General features: G+C 49.6%; 2 protein-coding genes across 8 annotated transcripts in view; both read left to right on the forward strand.

Moving 5' to 3' along the window:
• HSD17B14 (hydroxysteroid 17-beta dehydrogenase 14) overlaps nucleotides 1-9,184 on the forward strand; it is a 27,272-nt gene extending 18,088 nt beyond the window's left edge. For both annotated transcript variants that reach the window (XM_004440419.3, XM_087421410.1), the window contains 4 exons: nucleotides 7,178-7,282; nucleotides 7,521-7,588; nucleotides 7,694-7,790; nucleotides 7,892-9,184. In XM_004440419.3, the coding sequence (XP_004440476.1) occupies nucleotides 7,178-7,282; nucleotides 7,521-7,588; nucleotides 7,694-7,790; nucleotides 7,892-8,065 (444 nt within the window). In that variant the 3' untranslated portion in view covers nucleotides 8,066-9,184. The remainder of the gene's footprint in view (nucleotides 1-7,177; nucleotides 7,283-7,520; nucleotides 7,589-7,693; nucleotides 7,791-7,891) is intronic.
• On the forward strand, nucleotides 9,164-24,027 carry BCAT2 (branched chain amino acid transaminase 2). 6 transcript variants are annotated; one of them, XM_087421409.1, is made up of 11 exons: nucleotides 9,164-9,184; nucleotides 13,655-13,729; nucleotides 14,060-14,263; nucleotides 18,651-18,761; nucleotides 18,851-18,970; nucleotides 19,053-19,216; nucleotides 20,714-20,856; nucleotides 21,026-21,111; nucleotides 21,329-21,469; nucleotides 21,542-21,616; nucleotides 22,627-24,027. In XM_087421409.1, exons 3-11 carry the CDS (start codon nucleotides 14,153-14,155, stop codon nucleotides 22,663-22,665), a joined length of 990 nt encoding a protein of 329 aa, XP_087277535.1. In that variant the 5' UTR covers nucleotides 9,164-9,184; nucleotides 13,655-13,729; nucleotides 14,060-14,152; the 3' UTR covers nucleotides 22,666-24,027. The 6 variants fall into 6 exon arrangements, with proteins under 6 accessions (XP_087277535.1, XP_087277531.1, XP_087277532.1 ...); XM_004440238.3 differs by lacking the exon at nucleotides 9,164-9,184 and adding an exon at nucleotides 9,198-10,525; XM_087421408.1 differs by lacking the exon at nucleotides 9,164-9,184 and adding an exon at nucleotides 10,557-10,637.
• The last annotated feature ends 687 nt before the right edge of the window (nucleotides 24,028-24,714 follow it).

The following is a 24,714-nucleotide window of genomic DNA, read 5'->3' on the forward strand; positions in this document are numbered from 1 at the left end:
ACAATAGAAACAGTCAAAGGGAAACAGAGAGTTCAAACAGTCAAAAAAAAACAAAAAACAAAAAAAAACCAAAACCTTAATAGACAGACCTCAGTCCTTTAGAACATAGGAAATTATTTTAACAAAACATAGATTTTTCTGTTTTTTAGCTAGACGTTCTCAAAGGAACACCTTTTTAACCTCTATAAACAGCAGAACAAAAGTTTAAGAAAATTACCTTTATAAGAGAGAAAGCCAAATCCTAATTTTCCACCAGCTTACTTTAGCCAACTTGATCATGCACAAAACTCCTCAGGGTTTTACTTCCACAAACCTTCTGTCACTTACTTTTTACATTTGGAATTTGTCCTATGCGTTCTTTCCTTTCTTTTCTTCCCTTGTACTTTAGGACAAATTTCTCTCTCTTAAAAAAAAACAAACAAAAATATCTATTCTTTATTGAAAACGTACATTTTACTTTCCTTGTACACAGCCTTTCTAGAAATATGTGCTTTCTCAGAGAAACTTTCTCAGCATGCACAAACCATGTTTATCAATAAACCCAAGCATCTTTCAGTTTGTTTGAGATGATAAGAAACCAAAGGCAGACTAATCTATGCTTAGTAATCAATTTATAATATTTTATCTCATGTGGAAATGACATAATACTCAACAAATTTTATTATTTAACTTAATTTAGCAAAATTCTAAAGTTTCAAGTTACCAAAAAGTTTTTGGAAGCTATTTTTCAAGCATATATATCATAAAACATAATTATTGCACCCAAAACCTCTTACCCGTTTTTTTATTGATGTCATAATAGTTTATAACGTGAGGTTCCAGTTGTACATTATTATTTGTCAGTCACCATATAAATGTGCACCTTCACCCTTTGTGCCCACCCCCCAACCCCTTCCCCCTGGTAACCACCAAACTGTTCTCTCTGTCCATGTGTTAGTTTATATTCCACATATGAGTGAAGTCATACAGTACTTGTCTTTCTCTGTCTGGCTTATTTCACTTAACATAATACCCTCAAGGTCCAACCATGTTGTTGCAAATGGGACAATCTTTTTTATGGCTGAGTACTATTCCATTGTATATATATACCACATCTTCTTTATCCAATCATCTGTCGATGGACACTTGGGTTGCTTCCACTTCTTGGCTATAGTGAATAATGCTGCAATGAACATATGGGTGCATAAGCCTCTTTGGATTGTTGATTTCAAGTTCTTTGGATAAATACCCAAAAGTGGGATAGCTGGATCATAAGGTATTTCTATGTGTAATTTTTTGATGAATCTCCATACTGTTTTCCATAGAGACTGTACCAGTTTGCATTCCCACCAGCAGTGAATGAGGGTTCCCTTTTTTCCACATCCTCTCCAACATTTGTTATTTTTTGTCTTGATGATTATAGCCATTCTAACGGGTGTAAGGTGATATCTTAGTGTAGTTTTGATTTGCATTTCCCTGATGATTAGTGATGTTGAACATCTTTTCATATGCCTATTGGCCTTCTGTATATCTTCCTTCGAAAAATGTCTGTTCATATCTTCTACCCATTTTTTGATCAGGTTATTTGTTTTTTTGTTGTTCAGTTGTATGCATTGTTTATATATTATGGAGAGTAACCCCTTGTTGGATATATGATTTGCAAATATTTTATCCCAGCTGGTGGATTGTCTTTTCATTTTGATCCTGGTTTCATTTATCTTGCAGAAGCTCTTCAGTATGATGAAGTCCCACTTGTTTATTTTTTCTTTTGTTTCCCTTGTCCAAGTGGACATGGGATGCAAAAAGATCCCATTAAGACTGACGTCAAAGAGTGTACTGCCTATATTTTCTTCTAGGAGTTTTATAGTTTCAGGTCTTACCTTCAAGTCTTTGATCCATTTTGAGTTTATTTTTGTGTATGGTGTAAGATAATGGTCTACTTTTATTCTTTTGCATGTGGCTGTCCAGTTTTCCCAGCACCATTTATTGAAGAAACTTTCCTTCTCCATTCTATGTTCTTAGCTCCTTTGTTGAAGATTAGCTGTCCATATATGTATGGTTTTATTTCTGGGCTTTCAGTTCTGTTCCATAGATCTGTGTGTCTGTTTTTGTACCAGTACCATGCTGTTTTGATTATTATAGCTTTTTAGTATATTTTGAAGTCAGGGATTGTGATGCCTCTAACTTTGTTCTTTTTTCTCAGGATTGGTTTAGCTATTTGGGGTCTTTTGTTGCCCCATATGAATTTTAGGATTCTTTGTTCTATTTCTGTGAGGTATGTCATTGGGATTCTGATTGGGATTGCATTGAATCTGTAGATTGCTTTAGGTAGTATGGACAGTTTAAATATGTTTATCCTTCCAATCCATGTGCGTGGGATATCTTTCCATTTCTTTATGTCATCATCGATTTCTTTCAATAATGTCTTATAGTTTTCATTGTATAGGTCTTTCACCTCCTTGGTTAAATTTATTCCTAGATATTTTATTCTTTTTGTTGTCATTGTAAATGAGATTGTATTCTTGAGTTCTCTTTCTGTTAGTTTGTTGTTGGAGTATAGAAATGTAACTGATTTTTGTAAGTTGATTTTGTACCCTGCAACTTTGCTGTAGTTGTTGATTATTTCTAATAGTTTTCTGATGGATTCTTTAGGGTTTTCTATATATAAAATCATGTCATCTGCAAACAGTGAGAATTTCACTTCTTCATTGCCTATTTGGATTCCTTTTATTCGTTTTTCTTGCCTAATTGCTCTGGCCAGAACTTCCAGTACTATGTTGAATATGAGCGGTGAGAGTGGGCACCGTTGTCTTGTTCCTGTTCTCAGAGGGATCTCTGTCTTACCCATTTTTACCCATCTAAATTATTTTTTTCCAACAATTATGTTTAGAATACCCAGGGAAACTTCATGAGACATTAGACAAAATTAGCTATCATTTGAAGCTATTATTTCGCTGATGAATTTGTAACAGGGATAATGTGAGTTTATTTGACTAGTAAACCCAGGCTGTGCATCTGCATCATATCCAAGTACTGACAACTCTGAGGACATGCCTATTTCAATCAAACCAACAAACTTAAATAAGCTTTCAGTTACCAAATATCCTTTTAGATCATGTTAAATAACTTTGCCTTTTAGAAGTTTCCGTATATTAATTAAAGATTGCATCCCATCATGAGAGGTTTTGAATCCTCTTTTTGTGTGTGTGTGTGAGGAAGATCAGCCCTGAGCTAACATCTGTTGCCAATCCTCCTCTTTTTGCTGAGGAAGACTGGCCCTGGGCTAACATTCATGCCCATCTTCCTCTACCTTATATGGGACACCACCACAGCATGGTTTGACAAGCGGTGTGCCAGTCCACGCCTGAGATCTGAACCTGCGAACCCCCAGCCACCGAATCAGAGTGCATGAACTTAACGCCATTCAGGGCTGGCCCCTGAATCCTCTCTTTTAAGGTTGTCCCCTTAAGGTGGCCTTGGCTGGAAGAGAGGTTCCCCAGAATGACCATTATAATTCCAAATTATTTCAAAAGTTTGCTTATTTTCACTTGCTTAATTTTAGGTCAGGAATTTCGGGAGAGTTGAAGGGGGGAAGCTCAGCCAGAGAGGAGAGAGGAGAGAGGAGAGAGGAGAGCAGAATTGGCTTTGGCTGCTGGCATGTTTAATTATTTAATTATTTTCTTTTAAAGAGGCAGTACAGTCTTCCTGATTTCATTTAGAAGCCTCAGAAGATTAAAATAGGCTTCCCATTGGTTGTTTAACTTTGTAGCTGGCTTTTTTCCAACTGCATATGTAAATACACCAGTCTGGGTAAACTGAAACTGCCCCATTTTGGCCGTTTTAAAGTGATATCTCTGTTAGCATGTTTAATTAACGTTACCTGAAGGGTGGATTTATATGTCTTACAATATTAGGCAGGGAAACGTTCCCAGTGAGATATAATGTTAATCCCCATAACATAATCTATAATACAATCAGGCAAAAGAGATGTAATCATTTTACATGAAGTCCATTTAAATATACCAATTTTTACAAAATTTTATCTTAATTTTATCAACTTTTATACCTCTAATTACAACTTATATTAGGATTCCATTAACAAGTTTCACCGGGGCCGGCCCGGTGGCTTAGTGGTTAAGTGCGCCCGCTCCGCTGCTGGCAGCCCTGGTTTCGGATGCCGGGCGCGCACCGATGCACTGCTTGTCAAGCTGTGCAGTGGTGGCGTCCCATATAAAGTGGAGGAAGATAGGCACAGATGTTAGCCCAGGGCCAGTTTTCCCCAACAAAAAGAGGAGGATTGGCATGGATGTTAGCTCAGGGCTGATCTTCCTCATACACACACACAAAAAACAAGTTTCACTATTACAGTACTGTGTAGGGGAAGCATTCCCAGCCAGACATAACATTCATTTCTGAAAAAACAATCAGGCAAAGTTGACATAACCTCTGCATATAATATTAGCTCAATACATTTTAAATTTTTTATTTATTTATTTTTCCCCCAAAGCCCCAGTAGATAGTTGTATGTCATAGCCGCACATCCTTCTACCTGCTGTATGCGGGACGAGGCCCCAGCATGGCCGGAGAAGCGGTGCGTCGGTGCGCACCCGGGATCCGAACCCGGGCCGCCAGTAGCGGAGCGCGCGCACTCAACCGCCAAGCCACGGGGCCGGCCCAGCTCAATACATTTTAATCTTTATAATTTTATCAACCTTAGTGGTCTAACTGTTGCCCCAAACAATTGTTGATCAGGTTTCTCATTGTGATTTCTGCCTTCTGGCTTTTTAAATTATTTCCAACTGGGGTGAATAGAATAGGTTTTTCTGAGGTCCTTTAATGTTGAGGGGCCAGTAGAGGGTCCTTTTGGCCCATCTAACCTTAGGCAGTGTTTTATTAAAACCTTTGTTTTAACCTCATTCATGTCCATTCCATTTATCCCACTTTTCTTTTTAATAACTAGCTAAAGATTTCCATCCTATGACTCTTTCCTTTTTGATTCCTCTTTGCTTTTCCACTTTTAATATTTGCCTTATTTACATTATTATTATTATTATTGAAAAACTTCAAAAATTTCCACCTTGTTGAAAAGAGTTCCTTTATTTTTCCTCATCTTCCTTTTATTTTATTTTTTTTTTGTTAGCTTAATGTTTTCATCAGCATCTGTAAGACCATGAGAAGAAGCTGAGACCCAAAGTTCGGTTAAGTTCTTAAGACTCGTCTTAAGACTAGTCATTGTATTTTCCTTTTAATTTGGTCTTTTTATAGGTACCAATAAAACAGCTGTTTATGATGAGAGCTCTCTGAAAATTTTTCCAACTTAAGAATCCGTTGTTTGGCCATTTTTTTTCCCCAGAGCCTAAAGAATATTGTGGCCATGTGGTGTTACAAATGAAAATCATCCCTTTTAGACATTGGCTTATAACTATAATTAGACCATCTACTCAGAATCAGCCCCCATGGCTCCGCTTGGGGACAGACAGCATGTTTCCCATTCCAATACACGGAGATGGACAGACACACAGATCCAGACACAGAAAAACACCAGTGAACCGGTTCCTGGATTTAGGGTAGAAAGTCCTACAACTGTTCCCACTCCGAATGCATGCCCGGATGGTCCCTCCGTGAACGGAAGGAACCCTAGATGGAGGGGAAGAGAGTTCATGAGCATCCTCGAGGTGACTTACCCTGTCTCAGATTGAGTCCATCGACTCACCAGAAGCAAAAACAAACAAACAAACAAATCTAGAACCTGTTTCCTTGCTATAAGAAATTTGCCTACAGTCAGTGGGGCCTGGTCAGATGGAAGGTGCTGGGGGCCACCTAGGCAGCTGCCGGATAGCTTCCCAGGAAATTCGAGTCGGCCCAGGGGCCGCAGAGCCGTGGGCAAAGAGCCTCCTGGCTGGCTCGCCAAAGTGTTACTGGATACATACCCAGGTTCTTTACCCACCACACAAGAGGGACCAAATAAAACTAGAACACCAGGCTTATGGCAAGGAAAGCATTTTTATTTTGGGTGACATCAGCTGGGAGATGAGAGTGAGCCCTCAACTTCATCCCGTCTCCCCAAAAGATGGGAGGCAAGGGGTTTTAAAGGTTGTGAGGGAGAGCGTGTGCTGGAGGTTTAGGTAAGGGAGGGGGAGCATGTGGCCGTGCTGGCACCTTCCCACCAGCCTGCGTTTGGCCTTGTGAGGCTGAATCTTGACGTCTGGACCTTGATTGCCTGGGCAAGACAGCTCACTCATGTACTAAGAAGGGACAGAAAGACCTGGTTAGTTTTACACACGAGTTGATTATTCTGAGTATGCACAGCTGCAGTTAGCAAAGCTTATCTCAAAGTTTTGGCTCTCTTCTAGCCCAGGGAAGACTTTTTAACTTCTTACTCAGTTACAGGAGCACTCCAGGTGTGTTGAAGATACAGCACTGAGAACGGGGTGGAGGCTGTTTCTGAGGGAGTGCAGAAGTTTGGAAAGAGCTGGTTTCGTGAACCAGAGAGGGAGCTAATTTACATTCCCACTCTGAGAACCCCTTAGGGGAGCAGGCTTGTGCTCAGAATTCTTTAGCGGCAAGAACAGGCCTTGCCTGGCCAGCTCAGCTGCCCAAGGGAAGCGAGGGGGAGGATAAAATTTGAGTTTATTCAAGGTCATGTGCCGCAAAAGAACTGAGAGATGGAGGGAGAGAGAGCAGGAGAGGGAGAGAGAGTTAGTTTAGAGACCTCCAGGGAGTCACAGGAGAGAAGTTGGCAGAATACGGGTTGCACTTTGGGGCCAGCCCAGTGGCGTAGTGGTTAAGTTCACGCGCTCTGCCTTGGCGGCCCAGGGTTTGGAGGTTCGGATCCCGGGCGTGGACCTACGCACTGCTCTTCAAGCCATGCTTTGGTGACATCCCATATACAAAATAGAGGAAGATGGGCATGGATGTTAGCTCAGGGCCAAGCTTCCTCAGCAAAAAAAAGAATATGGGGTGCATTTCATGAAGGCCTCTCACATCACCTTCTGACCACAGAGTTCTCCCTTAAGTGCTGAGACCCAGAGACACTGGGGCAAACCAGAGAATGTGCGCTCTGGAGTTCTGGATGCTACAGATCAACTATTGAACATATCAGGGAGATGGCCCTTGTCCCAGACATCAGGCTGGGTTTCCGTGGGGCTGGAGGAGATCCAGGGCCTTGGTTTGCTTACTCCGCCTCCTGTCTCCCCAGCTCGCCCTCCCGCACCTGCGGAAGAGCCGGGGGAATGTCATCAACATCTCCAGCCTGGTCGGGGCGATTGGCCAGTCCCAGGCTGTTCCCTATGTGGCCACCAAGGTACCCCACCCCTTCCTTCACTCCCTCCCTGGGGCCCCAGGGGCCTCAACCGGTGACATGTTGTTATGAGCCAGGTGTCTCCCAAGAAACAGAGCCTGGTGCCTCCCAATGAAGCCTGCAGGGAGGGCAGGGCTTCCCCATTCTGATGCCCCTGCTGGATGACCCCTAGTTGGGAGGAGGGGATGGGAGGAGCCTCATCTTCCCTGGACTGAACTTTCTGCCCATCTGTCTCCTGCAGGGGGCAGTAACAGCCATGACCAAAGCCTTGGCCCTGGATGAGAGTCAATATGGCGTCCGAGTCAACTGGTGAGCTGCTCCAAGTGGGCTGAGAGCCTCCTGGGGGGACTGGGAAGACTGGGAGTAAGCCTGAGAGGCAGTGTTGGCAGCCGACTTCCCTGATCCCTTCCCCAGCATCTCCCCAGGAAACATCTGGACCCCATTGTGGGAGGAGCTGGCAGCCTCAACGCCGGACCCCACGGCCACAATCCGAGAGGGCACACTGGCCCAGGTACGAGTGGGGGCCAGATCCAGGTGGTATGGGGGTGGCTTCGGGGGTGGCCGTCAGGTGGGGCCTCCTCTTGACCTCCTTTGTCCCTTGTCTCTCCCCAGCCCCTGGGCCGCATGGGCCAGCCAGCTGAGGTGGGGGCTGCCGCCGTCTTCCTGGCCTCCGAAGCCAACTTCTGCACAGGGATTGAGCTGTTTGTGACTGGGGGTGCGGAGCTGGGGTATGGGTGCAAGGCCAAGTGGGGCGCCCCTGTGGAAGCCCCCACCATCCCTCCCTGATTTCCCACGTTTTCCCTTGGGCCTCCCTGACTAGGACTCTCCCACCCTAAACTCAGTCTCCTAAATTCTAGCCTCTACCACATGCCTCTTGGGTGCAGCCCCCAATTCCAGACATTACCACTTAGCATGTGCCAAACCACCCCACAGGGTCCCATAAAAGCAATTTGGAGCCAGAAGAAGGAGGGCATCATTACATTTAATTTCCACCCTTTGTGAGTCCTGCCACACCACAATCCCCGCCCCCCCAGCCCCATGCGCTCCTGTTCCACTCAAGAGGGGACTTCCTCTGCCTGCCATAAGACATGCCAATAGTCCAGAGGCAAAGAGGTAGGAGAGAAAGAACTTTATTGCAGCTTGCTAGTAAGGGGGAAGGTGGCTGACTAATGTCCCAAAGAACCATCTTACAGAACAAAGACTACAGGCCAGTTATATAGGGGGCTGGTCTCTGGGTGGAGGCAGACACCTGGTCTCAGGGTGGGGGCATCCATCTGTTCTTAGTTCCTCATAGATTTTGTTTTACTGGATATGCATCAGAGACCAGAGCAATGCCCTACACCCTGATCTTTCAGTTGGCATTGATGATGGCTATCAGTGTAGACTTTCTGCCTGGGGCCGGGCGGAGGGGGGGGTCATCACATTCCTCAGGAACTCAAAAGAACCAAGTTATCAACTTATAGCAGCTGGGAGGGGCCATAAAATCCACAGAGCGTGTTGGGGTTAGTTAATCAGAGGTCCTTCAAAGTTACAATACAGTTTCTTTTCTACAATATGGCAACCGCGTGTTGAGCCGGTATCACTCCCACGCGTGGCCTCTACCCCAGGGACTACAACCCCCAACGGGCCTTGCAGCAGGAGCCAGTCGGCCGGGGCTCCTGGGGAAAGAATTGCAGGTCGGCTTTACCTGTGCGCTAATTTAAAGGCCGGCAGGGACGAGTACATTAAGCTCTAATTAGGGGATAATGGAGGAATGAAAGCAAAAAGGCCTCGTCTTTGTTTGTGGCCCTTCGGGGAAAGGAATTTTGACATCGCTGCCTGCAGGAGGGTGACAGGAGCCAAAAGTGCTGAGGGAAGAGGAAGCTGGGATTTGAGACTCCTGAGTCAGAGGGAGGAGGGGCTCAGGTAGGGACTCCTGGGTTTGGGGGAAGAGGAAACTGGGGACCCTGGATTTCTCCAGGAGGGGGCCGGGTATGTAGCCCCAGGCGAGCGGGTGGAGCTGCATGTCTGCTGCGGATTGGCCGCGGCGGGGGGTGTGCGGCAATCGCGGATTGGCGAGGTGGGACGGGAGCGGTCAGTGGGCGCCGCACCCTTACGGCCCCAGGCTTGGTGCTTGGGGAGGAGGGCTGGGGAAGAGGAAAAACTGGACAACGCCCTGAGAGGGAGAGATCGGAATTTGACTGCCTGGGCCTGTGGCTGTTAGGGCTGGGGGACAGTGACCCGGGGACAATTTGGGGGCAAAATACCCAGGGTAGAATTACGGAGGTACAGTGGCCTAGGGACCGGAGTTTGAAGATTCAGCAGGAAAAAGATTTTGGTGTCACAGTAACCAGGATGCAGGAGTTGGGGGAACTCTGACCACCGGATGTTTTGGGGGGCACAGTGACCAAGGAGTACCATATACGGGACATTGATGCAGGTTTGCATTGTTGGAGATTAGAGGGATCCTGAGGGGCTGTAATTGGCTCACTCTGCCTCTGGGGGTCCTGAAGTTGGGGTGTCACTCATGAAGGGGCGTCACCAGGAAATCCTGCTCCGGGGGCTGTTCTTAGAGACTCATTGATGAGTTGGGAGATTGACATTTTTCCGGCCTCACTGATGAAAGGGACTGGGAGGAGGCATGGTGAACCGTGTGTGTTCTGATCTCTTAAAAAGTTACACAGAATACTCATATTTTGTCGTTGGAAGGAAAAACTACATTCAAACAGGGTTTGACTGCAACCCCTTCAGCCCTCTTACGAGTCCTTTCCCTTTTCCTGTACATTCTTTCATGCTATCGGCGCCTGCCAACATTTACTGTGTGCTTTTCCTTTTCACTAAGGGATCGAGATAGGCGGAGGTTTCTGCTCAGGGCCTTTCCCCTCCCTTACCTTGGGCTGCTTCTCCTCGTTAGCACTCCGTGACAGTAAATATTAAAATGCATTTTTGCAAACCGCTGCATGCACGCTCTTGCAAGGCAGGGACGTGGCCGGAACAGAATCTGGGTGGAAGCTGGGAGGCGGGTGGGTATCAACTGACCTCCCTGCGCCGCGAGGGTTCCAGCGCATGCGCTCTGCAGCAGAGCCCGGCTCCCCGCGGGCGCTGTATAACTGGGGAGGCCAGGCTGGCCTGGGGTGCCGGGTGGACAGCCCTCCCGCGGGAGGTGGCGTGAGCGGGGCGGGGCCGGAACGTGCTTTTTTGGGACCGCGCCTCGGGAGAGCAGAGTTACCCGCCGCACCGACCATGGCCGCAGCCGCACTGGGTCAGGTGGGTTTGCGGCCCCACGCCTGGGGCTGGGGAACCCCGCAGGAAGGCGCACTTCCGGGAGGACCACTCACCTGCAGCTCCTCGGGCTTGGAGCTGCTCCTGCGGCGCTCAGGTTCCGCTGTGGGCCGCCAAGGAGGAGGGGGTCCCTGAAAAAGAGCATAAGGCTTAATGGGGGATGGGGGGGACGTAATTGGTGGGAAGGGGACCCGGATGGGAGGTATGCGGAAGGAAACGTGGAGGAGGGGACAGTGATGCGACTGGGGTGGGGACATTAAGGAGGGAATAGTCAGGCTGGGGTGGGGGTGAGGGGGCGCGGGGACCTCTAGGGGTGGGGGTAGGATGGTGACACAGAGTTCTGTCTCAGATCTGGACTCGGAATTGGACCCAAGACCCTATTTTCTTGGAACTAAATGTTGAGATAGATGTGGAACGTTGTGTCCCGAGACCTCTTATCTGAAGCTCTGCACCCAGAGTGGAAACCGAGGCAGCTTCTCACTGTCAAAGTGACACATCCTCCAGGCGAGAGTGGGACGGTCCCTTCTTACTGGTGGGGTGTCAACCAGCAGAGTTTCGGGGAGTCTATGATTTTAGAGAACAAGGTTTCTCGGTCAGAAGGGAAACAATAAGAACTTCGAGAAGGGAGTCTTGATAACCCTTGACAGCTGCAGCGTAACCTTGGGAGGAGTGTTTCCTGTTAACTTTGCACCTGACTTTATCTGGGACTCTTCTCCCAGCCTGATGGAGAGATAGCAGGGTAGATTTTTACTCTCTGAGTCTCGGTGACTAATGGAGACAGGCCCGGGCTATGACTGGGACAATCTGGGCTTTGATGGTGACACTCCTGGGCTGTGGTGGGACGGTTCTGGGCAGTGATGGGGACAGTCTGGGGTTGTGATGTGGAGAGTCTTGGGCTGTCCTAGGGCAGTCCTGGTCTGCGATGGGAGAGTCCCGGGTTTAATGGGACAGTTCTACATGTGATGGGATCAGTCCTGGGCTGTGACAAGGACACTTTGGGGCTGTGATAGGGACAGTCCCTGGCTGAGGCAAGGACAGCACTGCACTATGAGAGGGACTTTCCCTAGGCTGTGATGTGGGGGCAGTCCTGAAGTGTGAAGGACAGTGCTAAGCTATGACAGAGACAGTCCTGGGCTTTAATGGTGACACTCCTGAGCCGTGATGGGAGGAGGTTCTGTCATGTTACAGAGCCCTGCCCTGGCACTCCCCCAGAACCCTTCTCCATTTCTTAATTCAGCCCCAATCCTTTAACACGCTTTGTCTCCAAAGCCCATCTACCATCTGAGGTCTCCTTCAGGCCCAATCCCCATGGCTTATGGTATCAGATGGCACCTTGTCTGAGCTGAGGTGAGACCCCTGTCCCTAGAGAAATATCCTGGGAGGGTGAAGGCAGCTTCCCCCAGTGTGACAGGATCTCTATGGCCAGTGGAGGTTTATAATCTCCTGGACACCGAGCCCAGCACCTTCTCTCTGCGTTGTGGGCGTGTTTTTCTGCCTCTCCTTTCTCTCTCTCCTGGATATCTCTGTCTTTAAGCAACACTGAGATAGTTCTCTGTAGGCGTTGGCATCGCTTCATCTCTCCCAATCTTGCCTCATTCCTCTAGGTCTCCCTTTCACTTGGCGCTCTGTCACCTAAAGTCTGGTCTTCGTTTCTTTCTCTCCTCTTCCCTCATTCTCTCTCGTGGCTTCCTTTTATGCCCCACCCCCCCATATTTTTCTTGATTTCCCCAGGCTTGGCTTTGCCTGAGTTTCTCTCCCTTTGTCTCTTGTCTCTGTCTCTCTTTAGGCTCATATCTATTTTGGCATCTCTTGGCCTTGATTTTTGTCTTTTAAATTTGTGTTTTTATTTCCACGTCTCTCTCGTTTTCTCATTCTTGTTCTTCCCTCTCGTACTCACTTTTATTTTTCTCCGTTCTAGCTCCCTCTGAGGGCTGCTCTCCCGCCCAGATGCTGGCTGGCTCCCCCGTGTGTCCATATTCTCTCTGTACTGTGAGTGTCTTGGCCCGTCCTGGACAGAAGCGTGGCTACAAGTTTGGGCTGGCTACACGTTGCCACCTAGAGGCCATGCCAGGGACCACACTCTGATCATCCCAGAAGCCCTTGGGCCCCACACTATCTAGGACCCCTCAGACTTGATGGCCCCAACTTTAGGACATTGCAGACCCGCGGCCTCACTCTCCCCAGGACTCACCTACTGACCAGTGACTGTTGCCATTCAGGTCCGTTCTCGCTGGTATCAGCTCACCCAGCTCTCAAGGCAGGAGCAGGCTAGGCTGTTCTGTCTCCCTCAACCTCATGACCCAGCTGCCTTCCCGCCAGGCTGGAGAAAGAGGCATTGTGAGGGCAAAAGACACTGGGGAGAGGCCACCCTGCTGGACACAGCCAGACCTGCTCTCCCCTGCTTGCCACGGGCAGGACCACAGGGAAGTGTTCATCTGAATAGTGTCTGTTGATGACTGGGGTGACCCCCCAGGTCCATGTAGCTGCCCCTCAGCCCCCGGATCTGAACAAAATCAGAATCACTGGTGTCCAAGGTGTAGGGTTAGGGGTTCCAGGTAATCTGAGCCCAGCTGATCTAATACCCTAAAAGAATAAACACTTGGATTCCTGGGTCTGACAGTGGAGGGAGCTGGGGGCCCAGCTCTCGGGTACTGGAGAGCATGACCTATATATAGGTCCCTCACTTTTCTAACTCTTATTGGGATTTGGGTCCCCCAGGGAGGCCTTCACTTACCTGCACACCTTCCCTCATCGTCTTCTGTCTGAGCTGGTCTCAGGGCTGGGACCAAAGTTCCCTGGGGTGGGAGGCGCCTGCGTTTGACTTTGCCCCAACATGGAGGAGGGGATGGGAGCTGATTCAGCTCTTTCTAGCAGTGGCCCTCATGGACTTGAAGGAGGGACTTGGCCTCCTTCAGGATCTCCTCCTGCTATATGCTGATCAGGACAGGGGAGGGGTCTTGGCCAGGGCCATATGCCCTGTTGAGAATGCACTGGGCCCGGGGCACAGCAGACCAGAGGGACCTCCCAAGTGCAGGAGGTGGCAGAAGGGGTGCCAGGGCCCCCTGCTCTCTCTCCTGGCTTCACCACCTTTCTTACTTCTGTCCCCATCCCCAGATTTGGGCCCGAAAACTTCTCCCTGTCCCTTGGCCTCTGTGTGGCCCCAGACGATATGCCTCATCCAACTTTAAGGTAAAAGAAGGAGACTATACTTTTGGATCTCAAAGAGGAGGGGCTGGGGGCTGGGACTCTTAGGTTTCAGGGAGGAGAGGGCTGGGGGCTAGAAGTGGGCATCTCCAGAAGGTCCAGGGCCCAAAGGTGAAGGTGGATGGCAATAGGGTAGCTTAATGGCCTGCCATTAGGCAGTGGGAGAGAAATGCAACTGCATGTCCCAGAAGCCCATGGGGCTACACATCCTCTTCTCTCTAGGTCTTAGCCCCAGGGATTCATGGGAGTTGTAGTTTTTTAGTTTGGAGGTTGTGGCCAGATTCCAGGACACCCGGGTGCCTCTGTTTTTCTCAGGCTGCAGACCTGCAGCTGCAACTAACGCAGAAGCCTCATAAGAAGCCTGACCCCAGCAAGCCCCTGGTGTTTGGGAAGACATTCACCGACCACATGCTAATGGTGGAATGGAATGAGGAGAAGGGCTGGGGCCAGCCCCGAATCCAGCCCTTCCAGAACCTCATGCTGCACCCAGCCTGCTCCGCCATTCACTACTCACAGCAGGTGGCATGGCGGTGAACTTTATCCCATTTGCCTGTGCATCTCTTCCCTCCTGCTGTGTCTCTTGCCGGGTCCACCTCCCTGGGTTTGCGTTTTGTGTGTTTCTTCTCTCCGTCCACCTCCCTGGGTTTGCGTTTTGTGTGTTTCTTCTCTCCGTGCATTCATCATCCGTTTTCTGAGGCCTGTCATGTTCCAGGCCCTGTGTTGGTTGATGCTGGGTTCCTTGAGATGAGCAGACCTAGTTCCTTCACTTGAAAACTGCATATGTTGGCCACAACCCAGTGAGATCTGTGCTCTCGTGGAGGCAGCTGAGGCATTGTGGGAGGCTGGACGAGGAACCTGATCCTGCCTCCAACTGGAAGGAAGGTGGGGTCTGTCCTGGCAAAGAGGATAGCTTAGGGTGTTAGAGGGCAAGGGGACAGCCAGTACAAAGACATAATACGAAGAAGAGCTGGCATATTTGGGGGGAATTGTGGGATTGGAGGTGGTGGAGGAAGCTAAAGATGTCATCAGGGCCACAGAGGAGCTGAGGGGCTAAGACCTTCTCAAGGGCGGTGGGAGCCATGGAGGGCTCTGAGCAGGAGAGGGGCAGGGCCAGCCCTGGGTATAGCAAGACCCCTCTCAGGCCACGTGGAGGATGAGCTGGAGGCCTGGATGTCGGGCTGGGGTGAAGGTCTAGAGAGAAGAGAATAGGTGGATGTGGAGGCCTGAGCTAGGGGTAGAGCTGGAGGATGGACGGGAGGGGACGAGGCCAAGAGATTCAGGGACACGAGGGATTTGGTGGGCTGAGCGAGAGGGGGCAAGGGAGGGCCAAGGATGGTGCCCAGAGGTTTGGCCAGGTGACCAGGTAGACCAGGGGACTGTCCCCAACTAGGGACTCAGGAGGAGGATCAGCTTTGCCAGACTCGGTGAGGGGCCTGTAAGGAGAGAGACCCAGGAGGCATTTGGCTTACGACTTAAAGCTATGGCTGGAAGCAGAGTGTCCCTGAGGAAACTCTAGTTGTGACAAGATTTGAATGAACGTATTACGGTCCTAGTAGCTGGTTTGCAGTTTGAGTAATTTCTGTCCCTAGGGCAGGGATCTGTGACATTCGGCATGTTTTTCTTTCTTTTTTTTTGCCAGAATTCTGAGAGGATTTTTTTCCCCACCTGCTCTGGACGTTTAACTAGAACCAGTCAATTTTGTGCAGAGGAGACACACCTCCGGTGGCAATTAGAAACCAAGGACAGACAATCAGGATTCTGTCCACAGATCCCCCCAGGATGGTGGTTTGGGGAGATCACCATTTATTACCTCTCCTTTGAGCCCAACACAGCAGGTTGTCTTCCAGCTGGGGATCCAGTACCTTCTCTTCAGTTGAGTGAGTGCACATGAAGGGATTTAGAGGCCCCGGTGTACAAAACATATGTTTTTGCCATCCTTTTCATACAGGGCACCTGGGGAACTGAAGCCAGCCGAAGGCACAGGAAATTCATGTCCCCATGTCATCCTCACTCTGGGGCATGTGTAGAATAACAAGTGAACCACTTGTATTGTTATTTTTTATTATCATGGTAATAACACTCATACATAAGAATATGCATAACATGAAATATACTGTTTTAACCATTTTAAAGTCTACAATTCTGTGGTATTTAGTGCGTTCACAATGTTGTACACCATCACTACTGCTTAGTTCCAGAAGTTTTCCATCACCCCAAACAGAAACCCTGTACCCGTTAAGGAGTCATTCCCCATGCCCTTTGCCCCAGTCCCTGACAACTATTAATCTGCTTTCTGCCCTTGTCTCCCTGTGTTTTTAAATTTTTAATTTTATTTGGAGTGTTTTTAAATTAAAAACATCTTTTTAAAAAATGAGTCATATATTCACTCAGTCCAAAGTTCTAAAAGTTAAAAAGGGAATAGACCTCCCCAGCTCCCAAGCCACCTAGCACCTCCCCTACCCCACCAGAAGCAGCCCCAATTACCACATCCCATGTCCTTCCAGAGTTCTGCTCTCTGGATATCAGCATTGATGTGTATAATTGTTTCACTCCATTCTTTTCACACAAAAAGTAGCATCCTGTCCACTCACTGTTTGGCATCTTGCCTTCCTCCTTGGAGATTCTTAAGCAGCCTTCAAAGAGTGTTTTCCTTCTTTTTGCTGCTGCATAGTATTCCATCTTAACAATGCCTCATTTAGGTAATCCCCTATTGTTGGACATTTAGATTGTTTCCATTCTTGTGCCATTACAAACAATGTTGCAGTAAACACATCACTTTCTTTAAGTGCAAGTGTATCTTAATCTCTGCTCAATTTCTAGAACCATTGGGTCAAAGGGTGTGTGAGCTTGTAATTGTGATAAGTATTGCTACATCCACATCTGTAGAAGTTGTATCAGTTTCCACGCCCACCAGCAGAGACAGTTTACTCCATACCTTGGACAGCCCTTGTCAAATTTTTAGATCTTTTCTAATCTCCTAAATGGTTTTAAAGATATCTCAGAGTCATTTTAATTTGCATTTTCCCCCTAATTATGAATGAAGTTGACCATCTTTTCACAAGCATAAGAGCCATTACTATTTCCTTTCTGTGAATTGTCCATTTTCTTGGCTGATTTTTCTATCAGAGTGGGTTTTTAAAAATTTATTTGTTGAAGTACTTTATATATTAGATAAACCATTTCTGATAGGAGTTGAAAATCTCTCCCCAGTTTGTTTTATTTTTATGCAGTCAATTGTATCAGTCTTTTCTTTTTTGGCTTCTGTGATTTGTCATATTTAGAATACTATCACCAATTCAAGATATAAAACAGTTATCTTGTGTTTTCTTCTATAGTTATTATGGTTTAATTTTTTTCCATTTAAATCTGTAATCCACCTGGAATTTTTCCTAGTGTGAGGTGTGAGGTAGGGATCCAATTTATTTATTTATTTAATTTATTTATTTATTAAATTTTATTTTTCCCCCAAAGCCCCAGTAGATAGTTGTATGTCATAGTTGCACATCCTTCTAGTTGCTGTATGTGGGACGCGGCCTCAGCATGGTCGGAGAAGTGGTGCGTCAGTGTGCGCCCGGGATCCGAACCCGGGCCGCCAGCATCGGAGTGCGCGCACTTAACCGCTAAGCCATGGGGCCTGCCCAAGTAGGGATCCAATTTAATTTTCTTTTCTAGATGGATATTTGGTTGTCCTAGCACCATTTAATTGAATTAACCATGTTTTCCCCCATTGCTTTATAATCACTTTCTAGTTTTGTCCATTGTTCATTCTGTTTACTCATATATCAGTGTCACTCTGTTTTAAGTACTGTAGGTTTATAATCTGTTTTAATATCTGATAAAGCCTCTTCCCACTCTCACCTCTTTCCCTTGTTCTTTTATTTTTGCTTTTTTTTTTTTTTGTCATTCTTCCTTCATGCATTTAGTTATTCATTTATTCAACAAAAACCTACTCGGTGCCAAGCCCTGCCCTGGACACAGGGGACCCTTGGGCACTTCCCATTTGTAGTGAGGCCAACATTGAAGAAGCAAACAGGGAACCATGGGGAAGGAATCAGGGTGCCCTGACCTGTCTGGGGGTGAGGATGTAACACCATGAAGGATGTAACATTTAAACTGAGCCCTGAGAAGTGAGTTGGAAGACATGAGGTGAAGCAAGGAGGACAGTGTCCTAGCAGAGGATCCAGCGGGTGCAAAACCTGGGAGCAGGAGGTGGCCATGGTGGCAGCAGTGGGGGCCCAGTGGGCACTGTTAGTATAGGAGGCTGAGGGGAGAGAGACCAGATCTTGTGGAGCCTCCAGGGCTGGGGGGAGTGACAGGGTAGGGGTGGGGATCAACTTTTGTTTTGTATTTTGAAAAATGTTTTTCTTACGGGAAATTTCAAGCATAAAAGTAGAATGATATAACACCCTCTCTCCTTTATCTTTCATCAGTTAGCACATGTTGGTCACCGTCTTGTTTCTTCTAGACTTCCATCCTCTTCCCCTTTCTGTATGATTTTGAGGCGAATCCTGGACATTGTATTATTTCATCCATAGCCATCTCAGTGTTCCTCTAAAACACAAGGACTCTTTAAAAACATCACTTTCACATTGTCATCATTCCTGAGAAACACAACCAGTAACATGGGAAGGGTTTAAGCAGGGCACTCTTTCTGCACCTCTGTCTCTGGGTCTCTGTGTTCTGCTTTCTCTGGTCTCCGTCCTTTGCTTTCTCAAGTCTCTCTGGGTCTCTATCCGTCTCTCTTTTGTCTCTCTCTCTTACTTTCTGTGCTCAGCATGTTATGCAGTCTCTCTGCATCCTTCTGTGTCTATATCCTTGTTATCAGTCTCTGTCTTGGTGTCTCTCACCGTCTCTTCGTGACTGTCTGAGGTGGTCTCCGAGCCACCCACCCACCTGTCCCCCACAGCTCTTTGAGGGCATGAAGGCGTTCAGAGGCAGTGACCAGCGGGTGCGCCTCTTCCGACCCTGGCTCAACATGGACCGGATGCTGTGCTCGGCCCTGCGCCTCTGCCTGCCGGTGAGGGGCCCTGGCCAGCCTGCGGGGAGTAGGGCATGGGGTGGCGCAAGGGCTTCAAGGGCCCCCTGACTCATCAGAATCCCCCCTAGAGTTTTGACAAGGCCGAGTTGCTCGAGTGCATCCGCCGGCTGGTGGAAGTGGACAAGGACTGGGTTCCTGCCAGCACGGGTACCAGCCTCTACGTGCGGCCTGTGTTCATCGGGAACGAGGTGGGCCTGGGGGGGGGTCCTGAAGGGGAGGGCTGGGGGCCTGGACTCCTGCGTCCCTGATGTCCCCTTCTGCCCATCACAGCCCTCCCTAGGTGTCAGCCCTCCCACGCAAGCCCTCCTGTACGTCATTCTCTGCCCAGTGGGCACATACTTCCCTGGAGACGCCGTGAGCCCTGTCTCCCTCCTGGCTGACCCAACATTCATCCGCGCCTGGGTGGGTGGGGTCGGCAACTACAAGTTGGGGGGGTAAGTAGTCCCTCCCCCAACCCCGCGTGTCTGGCACACTGGACTCAGAGACACAGGGTGTAGTGCCCGCACTTTGGGATGTGTCTTTGGATGTCTTTTGTCCCCCCTGTCCTGTTTCACATGGTTGGGGACAGCGGTGCTCGCATGTTGGGATGTGATGTCATTGGCACTGTGGTGGTGGGGAAGTGGGGGGAGTCTGTGCTAAGGCATGTGGACAAGTCAGCTCAGACAGGAAGGGGTTGGGTGGAGGTCAGTGGAGAAACCAGGATTGGTCCCCCAAGAAGCTTCCAGAAATTAAGTTTATACTTAGCTCATTGGTCTCTTCCCTGGTAGCCTACCCTGAACACCCATGCTCTACCAGCCCCACCCCCACCCCCACGCTTGGCTCCCATAGTCCCCTGGGCCTCCAGTGCCCATCACCCTGCGTGTGGACTTTCTGAGTAAATCTATCTTTCCAGAGCCCTTGGCTCAGCAGGGCAGAAAGGGTCTCCTGGGTGGTGATCAGGCTGAGGATGGCGTAAGGGCATGCTGGGACAGCAAGTGTGGCCTCCGCTGGGAGTTGATTCAGATCCTTTCAACACACATCTTGTGAGGTCTCCTAAGGGCCAGGCCCTTGTGCTGGGTGACACTGGGGACACGGGTGAGTCAGATCCGGGCCCTGTCCTCCAGGGGCTCCCAGGCTGGTGGGAACCCCAATATCCAGAGCAGCCTGTGCTCTGATGGAGGTGACTGGGGCATTGTGAAAGACTTCACAGAGGACGTGGTGACACCTCAGCTGAGTCTGGTGGGTAGGAAGGCGATGGTTTCCTGGGTACAAACGATGGTAAACGATTTCTAATCCTAGGGGCCACAGGTGTGGGGACAGGGTAGGGGGCAGAGTCACGGAAGTTGTCAGCAAAAAAAAAAAAAAATAAGTCTGGTTTTTGCAAAAGGCTTAACAAGGAGTCACAGACCCGGATAGGCCCTGAACACAAGATTGAGGGGCTGGGATCTTGTCCCAAAGGCAATGGGGAGCCATGGGAAGCTTGTGAGCAGATGAGGGGTGAAGTCAGCTCTGGATGAGAGACAGTATTAAAACAGGATGATATGGGAAATCGTCGAGGTGGCTTAATTTATTGGGGGAGCCCAGAGAAGGCCTGGAACCCAGCCTGAGGCTTGGAAATGGCGCTGAGAGGAGGTGACATCACAGGTGGTTTTGAAGGACACTAGGGATTTGGTCATTTGGGGAGTTGGGTGCGGAAGTGATCCCAGCAAAGAAAACAGTGATGTACTGTAATCTGCAGAGTGGGAAAAGGAAGGTAAGGGGGCACCAACCACCTAGAGCCTTGACCCCAAGCTACTGGCCAGGGATTCTGTCTTGGGGGCACTGGGGAGCCATGGGAGGGCTGTGAGTTGAGGAGGAGTAGGGTCAGCCCCGGTATGGAAAGACTCATCTAGGACCATGTTGGGGAAGGATGGGGGTCCCTTACCCTGGTCACCTATGTTGCTCTCCACCAGGAATTATGGGCCCACGGTGTTTGTGCAGCTGGAGGCAAAAAGGAAGGGCTGCGAACAAGTCCTCTGGCTGTATGGGCCTGACCAACAGCTCACTGAGGTGGGCACCATGAACATCTTCATCTACTGGACCCACGAGGATGGGGGTGAGCCCACCCATAACCCAACCCAAGCCCTGGTGGAAGTGGGTGGTACCATGATTCCTAGCAGATTGCAGGTCTCAGGGCTTGGGGTTGGGTGGGGTGGCTCCTCAGAGGATGGGAGGGTGTGCACGAGGGTGTGAGGTAACACCCCCATCCCTTACACTTGACCCAGTGCTGGAACTGGTGACGCCCCCGTTGGACGGTGTCATCCTGCCTGGAGTAGTGAGACAGAGTCTGCTGGACCTGGCTCAGACCTGGGTGAGGACGTGGTGTCTTCGGGCAGCAGGAATGATGGGGTACTGCTATGTTGGGGGCCCAAAGCATCAGGGGGCTAGGGCTCACTGGCATGTCTCTGCCCTCCTCTCTCTGGGTGTCTGTCTCCCCGACTTGGGTCTCTGTCTTTCTCAGCATCCTTAGGGAGGCAGAGGCGGGCCTCTGCAGCTGGGCTCATATGTATCTGTCTCTTGCCCCGCAGGGTGAGTTCCGGGTAGTAGAGCGGAAGATCACCATGAAGGAGATGCTGCGGGCGCTGGAAGAGGGACGGGTTCGGGAAGTCTTTGGCTCAGGCACCGCTTGCCAGGTCTGCCCTGTGCACCAAATCTTGTACCAAGGCAAGGTGAGGTGGGGCTGCCATTGGAGATGGGAGAGAAGGGGGAGGAGCCCGGTCCTCACGGCACTTTCTTCCCAGCACCTCCACATTCCCACCATGGAAAATGGGCCTGAGCTTGTCCTCCGCTTCCAGAAGGAGCTGAAGGCGATCCAGGTGAGGCGCACTCGCTGGGAAATGGGCTGGATGCTTGTTCCCCAGAGAAGTTCTCGTCCCATGTGCCTCTGGACTGAGAGCTTTTGTGGCCTAGAACACGGCTTGGGGCTAAATGACCCTTTCCTTTGAGCCTTTGGAGCCCTGGCTTGAGAAATCCCCTTCCCTGCACGTCTGCCACCCCTGAGTATCCTTTCAAAGAGAGAAATCCCTTCCCGTGAGCCTCTGCTGCTCACGTGTAGCCTTCCCGTGGGAGAAAGCCCCTTCCCGTGAGCCTCTGCTGCTCACGTGTAGCCTTCCCGTGGGAGAAAGGCCCTTCCCGTGAGCCTCTGCTGCTCACGTCTAGCCTTCCCGTGGGAGAAAGCCCCTTCCCGTGAGCCTCTGCTGCTCACGTCTAGCCTTCCCGTGGGAGAAAGCCCCTTCCCATGAGCCTCTGGGACTTGAAGTCAGCCTTCTGGCCACGAAGATCTCTCCCGTGGGTTCCCTGGAGCCCTGGGTTTACTAAACCCCTTTGGCCCAAGCAATCTTCCTCTACAAGCCTCTGGACCTTGGCCCCCTGTTAATGTTTCCTCTCATGAGCCTCTGGAGGTATTTCCATTCGTCTGAGCCGAGATATCTTTGCCGAGAACCTCTGGGCTCCCTTCTGGGCACTGGACCTAGAGCCGTCTTTCCTATGAGCTTCTATAAACTCCGGTGCAGCGGGACCTAGAACCACACCTCTCTTGACTATCCGTGCGTTCTCAGCTGGAAACGATTTTTTCCAAGAGCCTTCGGGGCCCAACAACGATTCCTCTTTGCAGAACTACATCTCCCTTCTTTCTCTGCGCCGTGTTTGCCACAATTTGCGCCCCCCCCCCCCCCGCCCATGATTGTTGCGGGCCTCTGGGAAGTGGACTACATTTCCCATGAGGTCCTGGGGCGCGACTCCGCCAGCGCTCAGCCTGGGACGCCCCAGGGCTGCTGGGAGTTGCAGTGTGGCTTCCCTCTCACGCTCCGCCTCTGTTGTCCCGCAGTACGGAACAAGAGCCCACGAGTGGATGTTCCCAGTATGACCCTGCGGGCTGTGCCGGCCACCCCCTGGGATCCACCGACCTGTAGCGTGTAGTCACCGCCGGACCCTCGCCGCCCTACAATGACTCACCTGAAGTGCAATATAAAATAAAAGGACGGGGCCCGGGACGCCTGGGTCTCTGGCGCCCCCACGTGGTCGCTACACTCCCAAAGCCTTAAGGGCCGGACCCAGGCGTCTGGGCCCCTAGCCGCGCCTCTCAGGCCTTGGGGATCTGGCCTCCCGGCTGCTCCGTGTTGTGGGTAAGGGTGTAATTTGGCCCCGACGCCGCATCACTCCGTTCTCAGGCCGGATCTCCTGGTGCTGCTGTTCATATATATTTTTTCCCTCTTTTTGCTGCAATTTTGAAGTAAAATGCCAAAGAACAAGACAGTAGCTGTCATTTCCAATGATGCAAGTCAGGGACTCTAGGGTTTTAACCAGGAATCCTGGTCCTCAGCCGGTTTCATTTTTAAGGACCCAGCAATCCGAGCCCCCAATGTCCTGGCAGTTTCTCTGACTTGGAAGGTTTTTCAACCTCATCACAAACTGAGTTTAGCATCTTCTCCCACTAGCCTGCACTTCCCCCACTTCCGCGTCTTGGGGACAGCCCAACCACACATCCAGTCACCAGACCAGATCTCTCGGCACTGTACCCCTTCGCCCCCAAAGCCCTGTCACTCTGCTCTGTCTGTCTCTTCCTCTCTGTCCCCTTGGCGCTGCATCAGCTCAGACCTTGTCTTCTGCCTGGACGTTTGTCCCAGCCTCCTCTCTGGCCTCAAGTTTGGCCCTGACGTGAAACCGATAAACAGCCATTAATGACTAGGTAGCTAGTAACTAAAGGGTTTTTTTTTTTTGCAACTAGTAATTATAGCTTTTAGTTGTTCGATTGCCCACTGTTAACTGGGCTGCTTAGGCAATATATTACCCAACTCCCACTAGGTTCCTATAAATAACATCTCCCTGGTGCCTGGGTCACCATGGTAACAGATGTTTGAGCTGTTTTTCAGGAATTAGGACCACTTGTCCAGTTCAGGCCGGTTGAGACCACCAACCCATCAACGGGGCCCTCGAAGATGCCCGATAGGTGACTTTTTTGACGTCAAGAAGCTAAAAACTCCACCCTCAGATCATGCTAAGGCTGCCATTTTGTGAACATGCGTCCTATGAAGAGCCATGCAGCTTGACTACGCTCGCGCAGCTCATCAATTACCTCACCTCTCCTCACCTCTAATCATCTATTTCCACACTTGTCCCCTACCCCATAAATATCCCTGAGTCACCATTTTCAGGGAGGCAGATTTAAAGTTCATTATCTCGCCTCCTCAGTTGGCTGCCTTGTGATTAAACTCTCTGCTGCAATCTCTTTGATTTGGTGATTGGCTTTCTGGGCGACGGGCAAAAACAAACTGGGTTCGGTTACAAAAGGGGTCTTTCTACACCCAGAGCTGCCCCCGCTCACTCTCTTCCAGTGCCTGCAGACAGTACTACAGATAGTGGGCCCTGGTGGGTGTGGCATGAGGCTGGATACTGGACTGTTGGAGGGGATGAACATCTAGAAATCTATAAAACATAGTCCCTGTTAACTTTGTGATTCTGTGTATCCTAATTTTGGTCCTTTCACACACATGCTTTAATGCTATTTGGAGGTGTAGAAAGAGCCAGACGTTAGGACCACGGCCTTAGGACCAGGCGTATCCAGTTGCAGGTCTGGAGTCAAACCTGCTTCTGTTATCGGCTTGGTGTGTGACCCCAGCTGTGTCACTTTACCTCTGATCCAGCTGCAGGGAGATCCTGTGGGAGACCCTATTGGGTAGCTTCCATCTGTGGCCTATCCAGCAGCCATCAGCTTTAGGACTAGAATTCTGATTAGTTGGGGCAGCAGCCAACCATTGCCACACCCCGTCATTCCCTTTTCTCAAGAATTACTCAAGGGATGGTCATGGGCCAAGGGGACACAAGGGGAAATTTGCCTGGAGGTCTCTGGGAAACCTGTCTTCCCTTGATGAAAGAATCCAGAAGGGCTATCTCTTCTTTTCTTCCCTTTTAAAAA

The sequence above is a fragment of the Ceratotherium simum genome, chromosome 33, assembly GCF_057802395.1.
Source record: "Ceratotherium simum simum isolate JZ-2026a chromosome 33, ASM5780239v1, whole genome shotgun sequence".
Taxonomy (NCBI): Eukaryota; Metazoa; Chordata; class Mammalia; order Perissodactyla; family Rhinocerotidae; genus Ceratotherium; species Ceratotherium simum.

Excerpts from the sequence above, each read along its gene's own strand:
- BCAT2 (XM_004440238.3), top strand. The coding sequence starts at position 10,325 with ATGCGCTCTGCAGCAGAGCCCGGCTCCCCGCGGGCGCTGTATAACTGG. Across the intron at positions 10,526-13,654 it reads CCGCAGCCGCACTGGGTCAG|ATTTGGGCCCGAAAACTTCT; the intron begins GTGGGTTTGCGG and ends CCCCATCCCCAG. Across the intron at positions 19,217-20,713 it reads GGCAACTACAAGTTGGGGGG|GAATTATGGGCCCACGGTGT; the intron begins GTAAGTAGTCCC and ends GCTCTCCACCAG.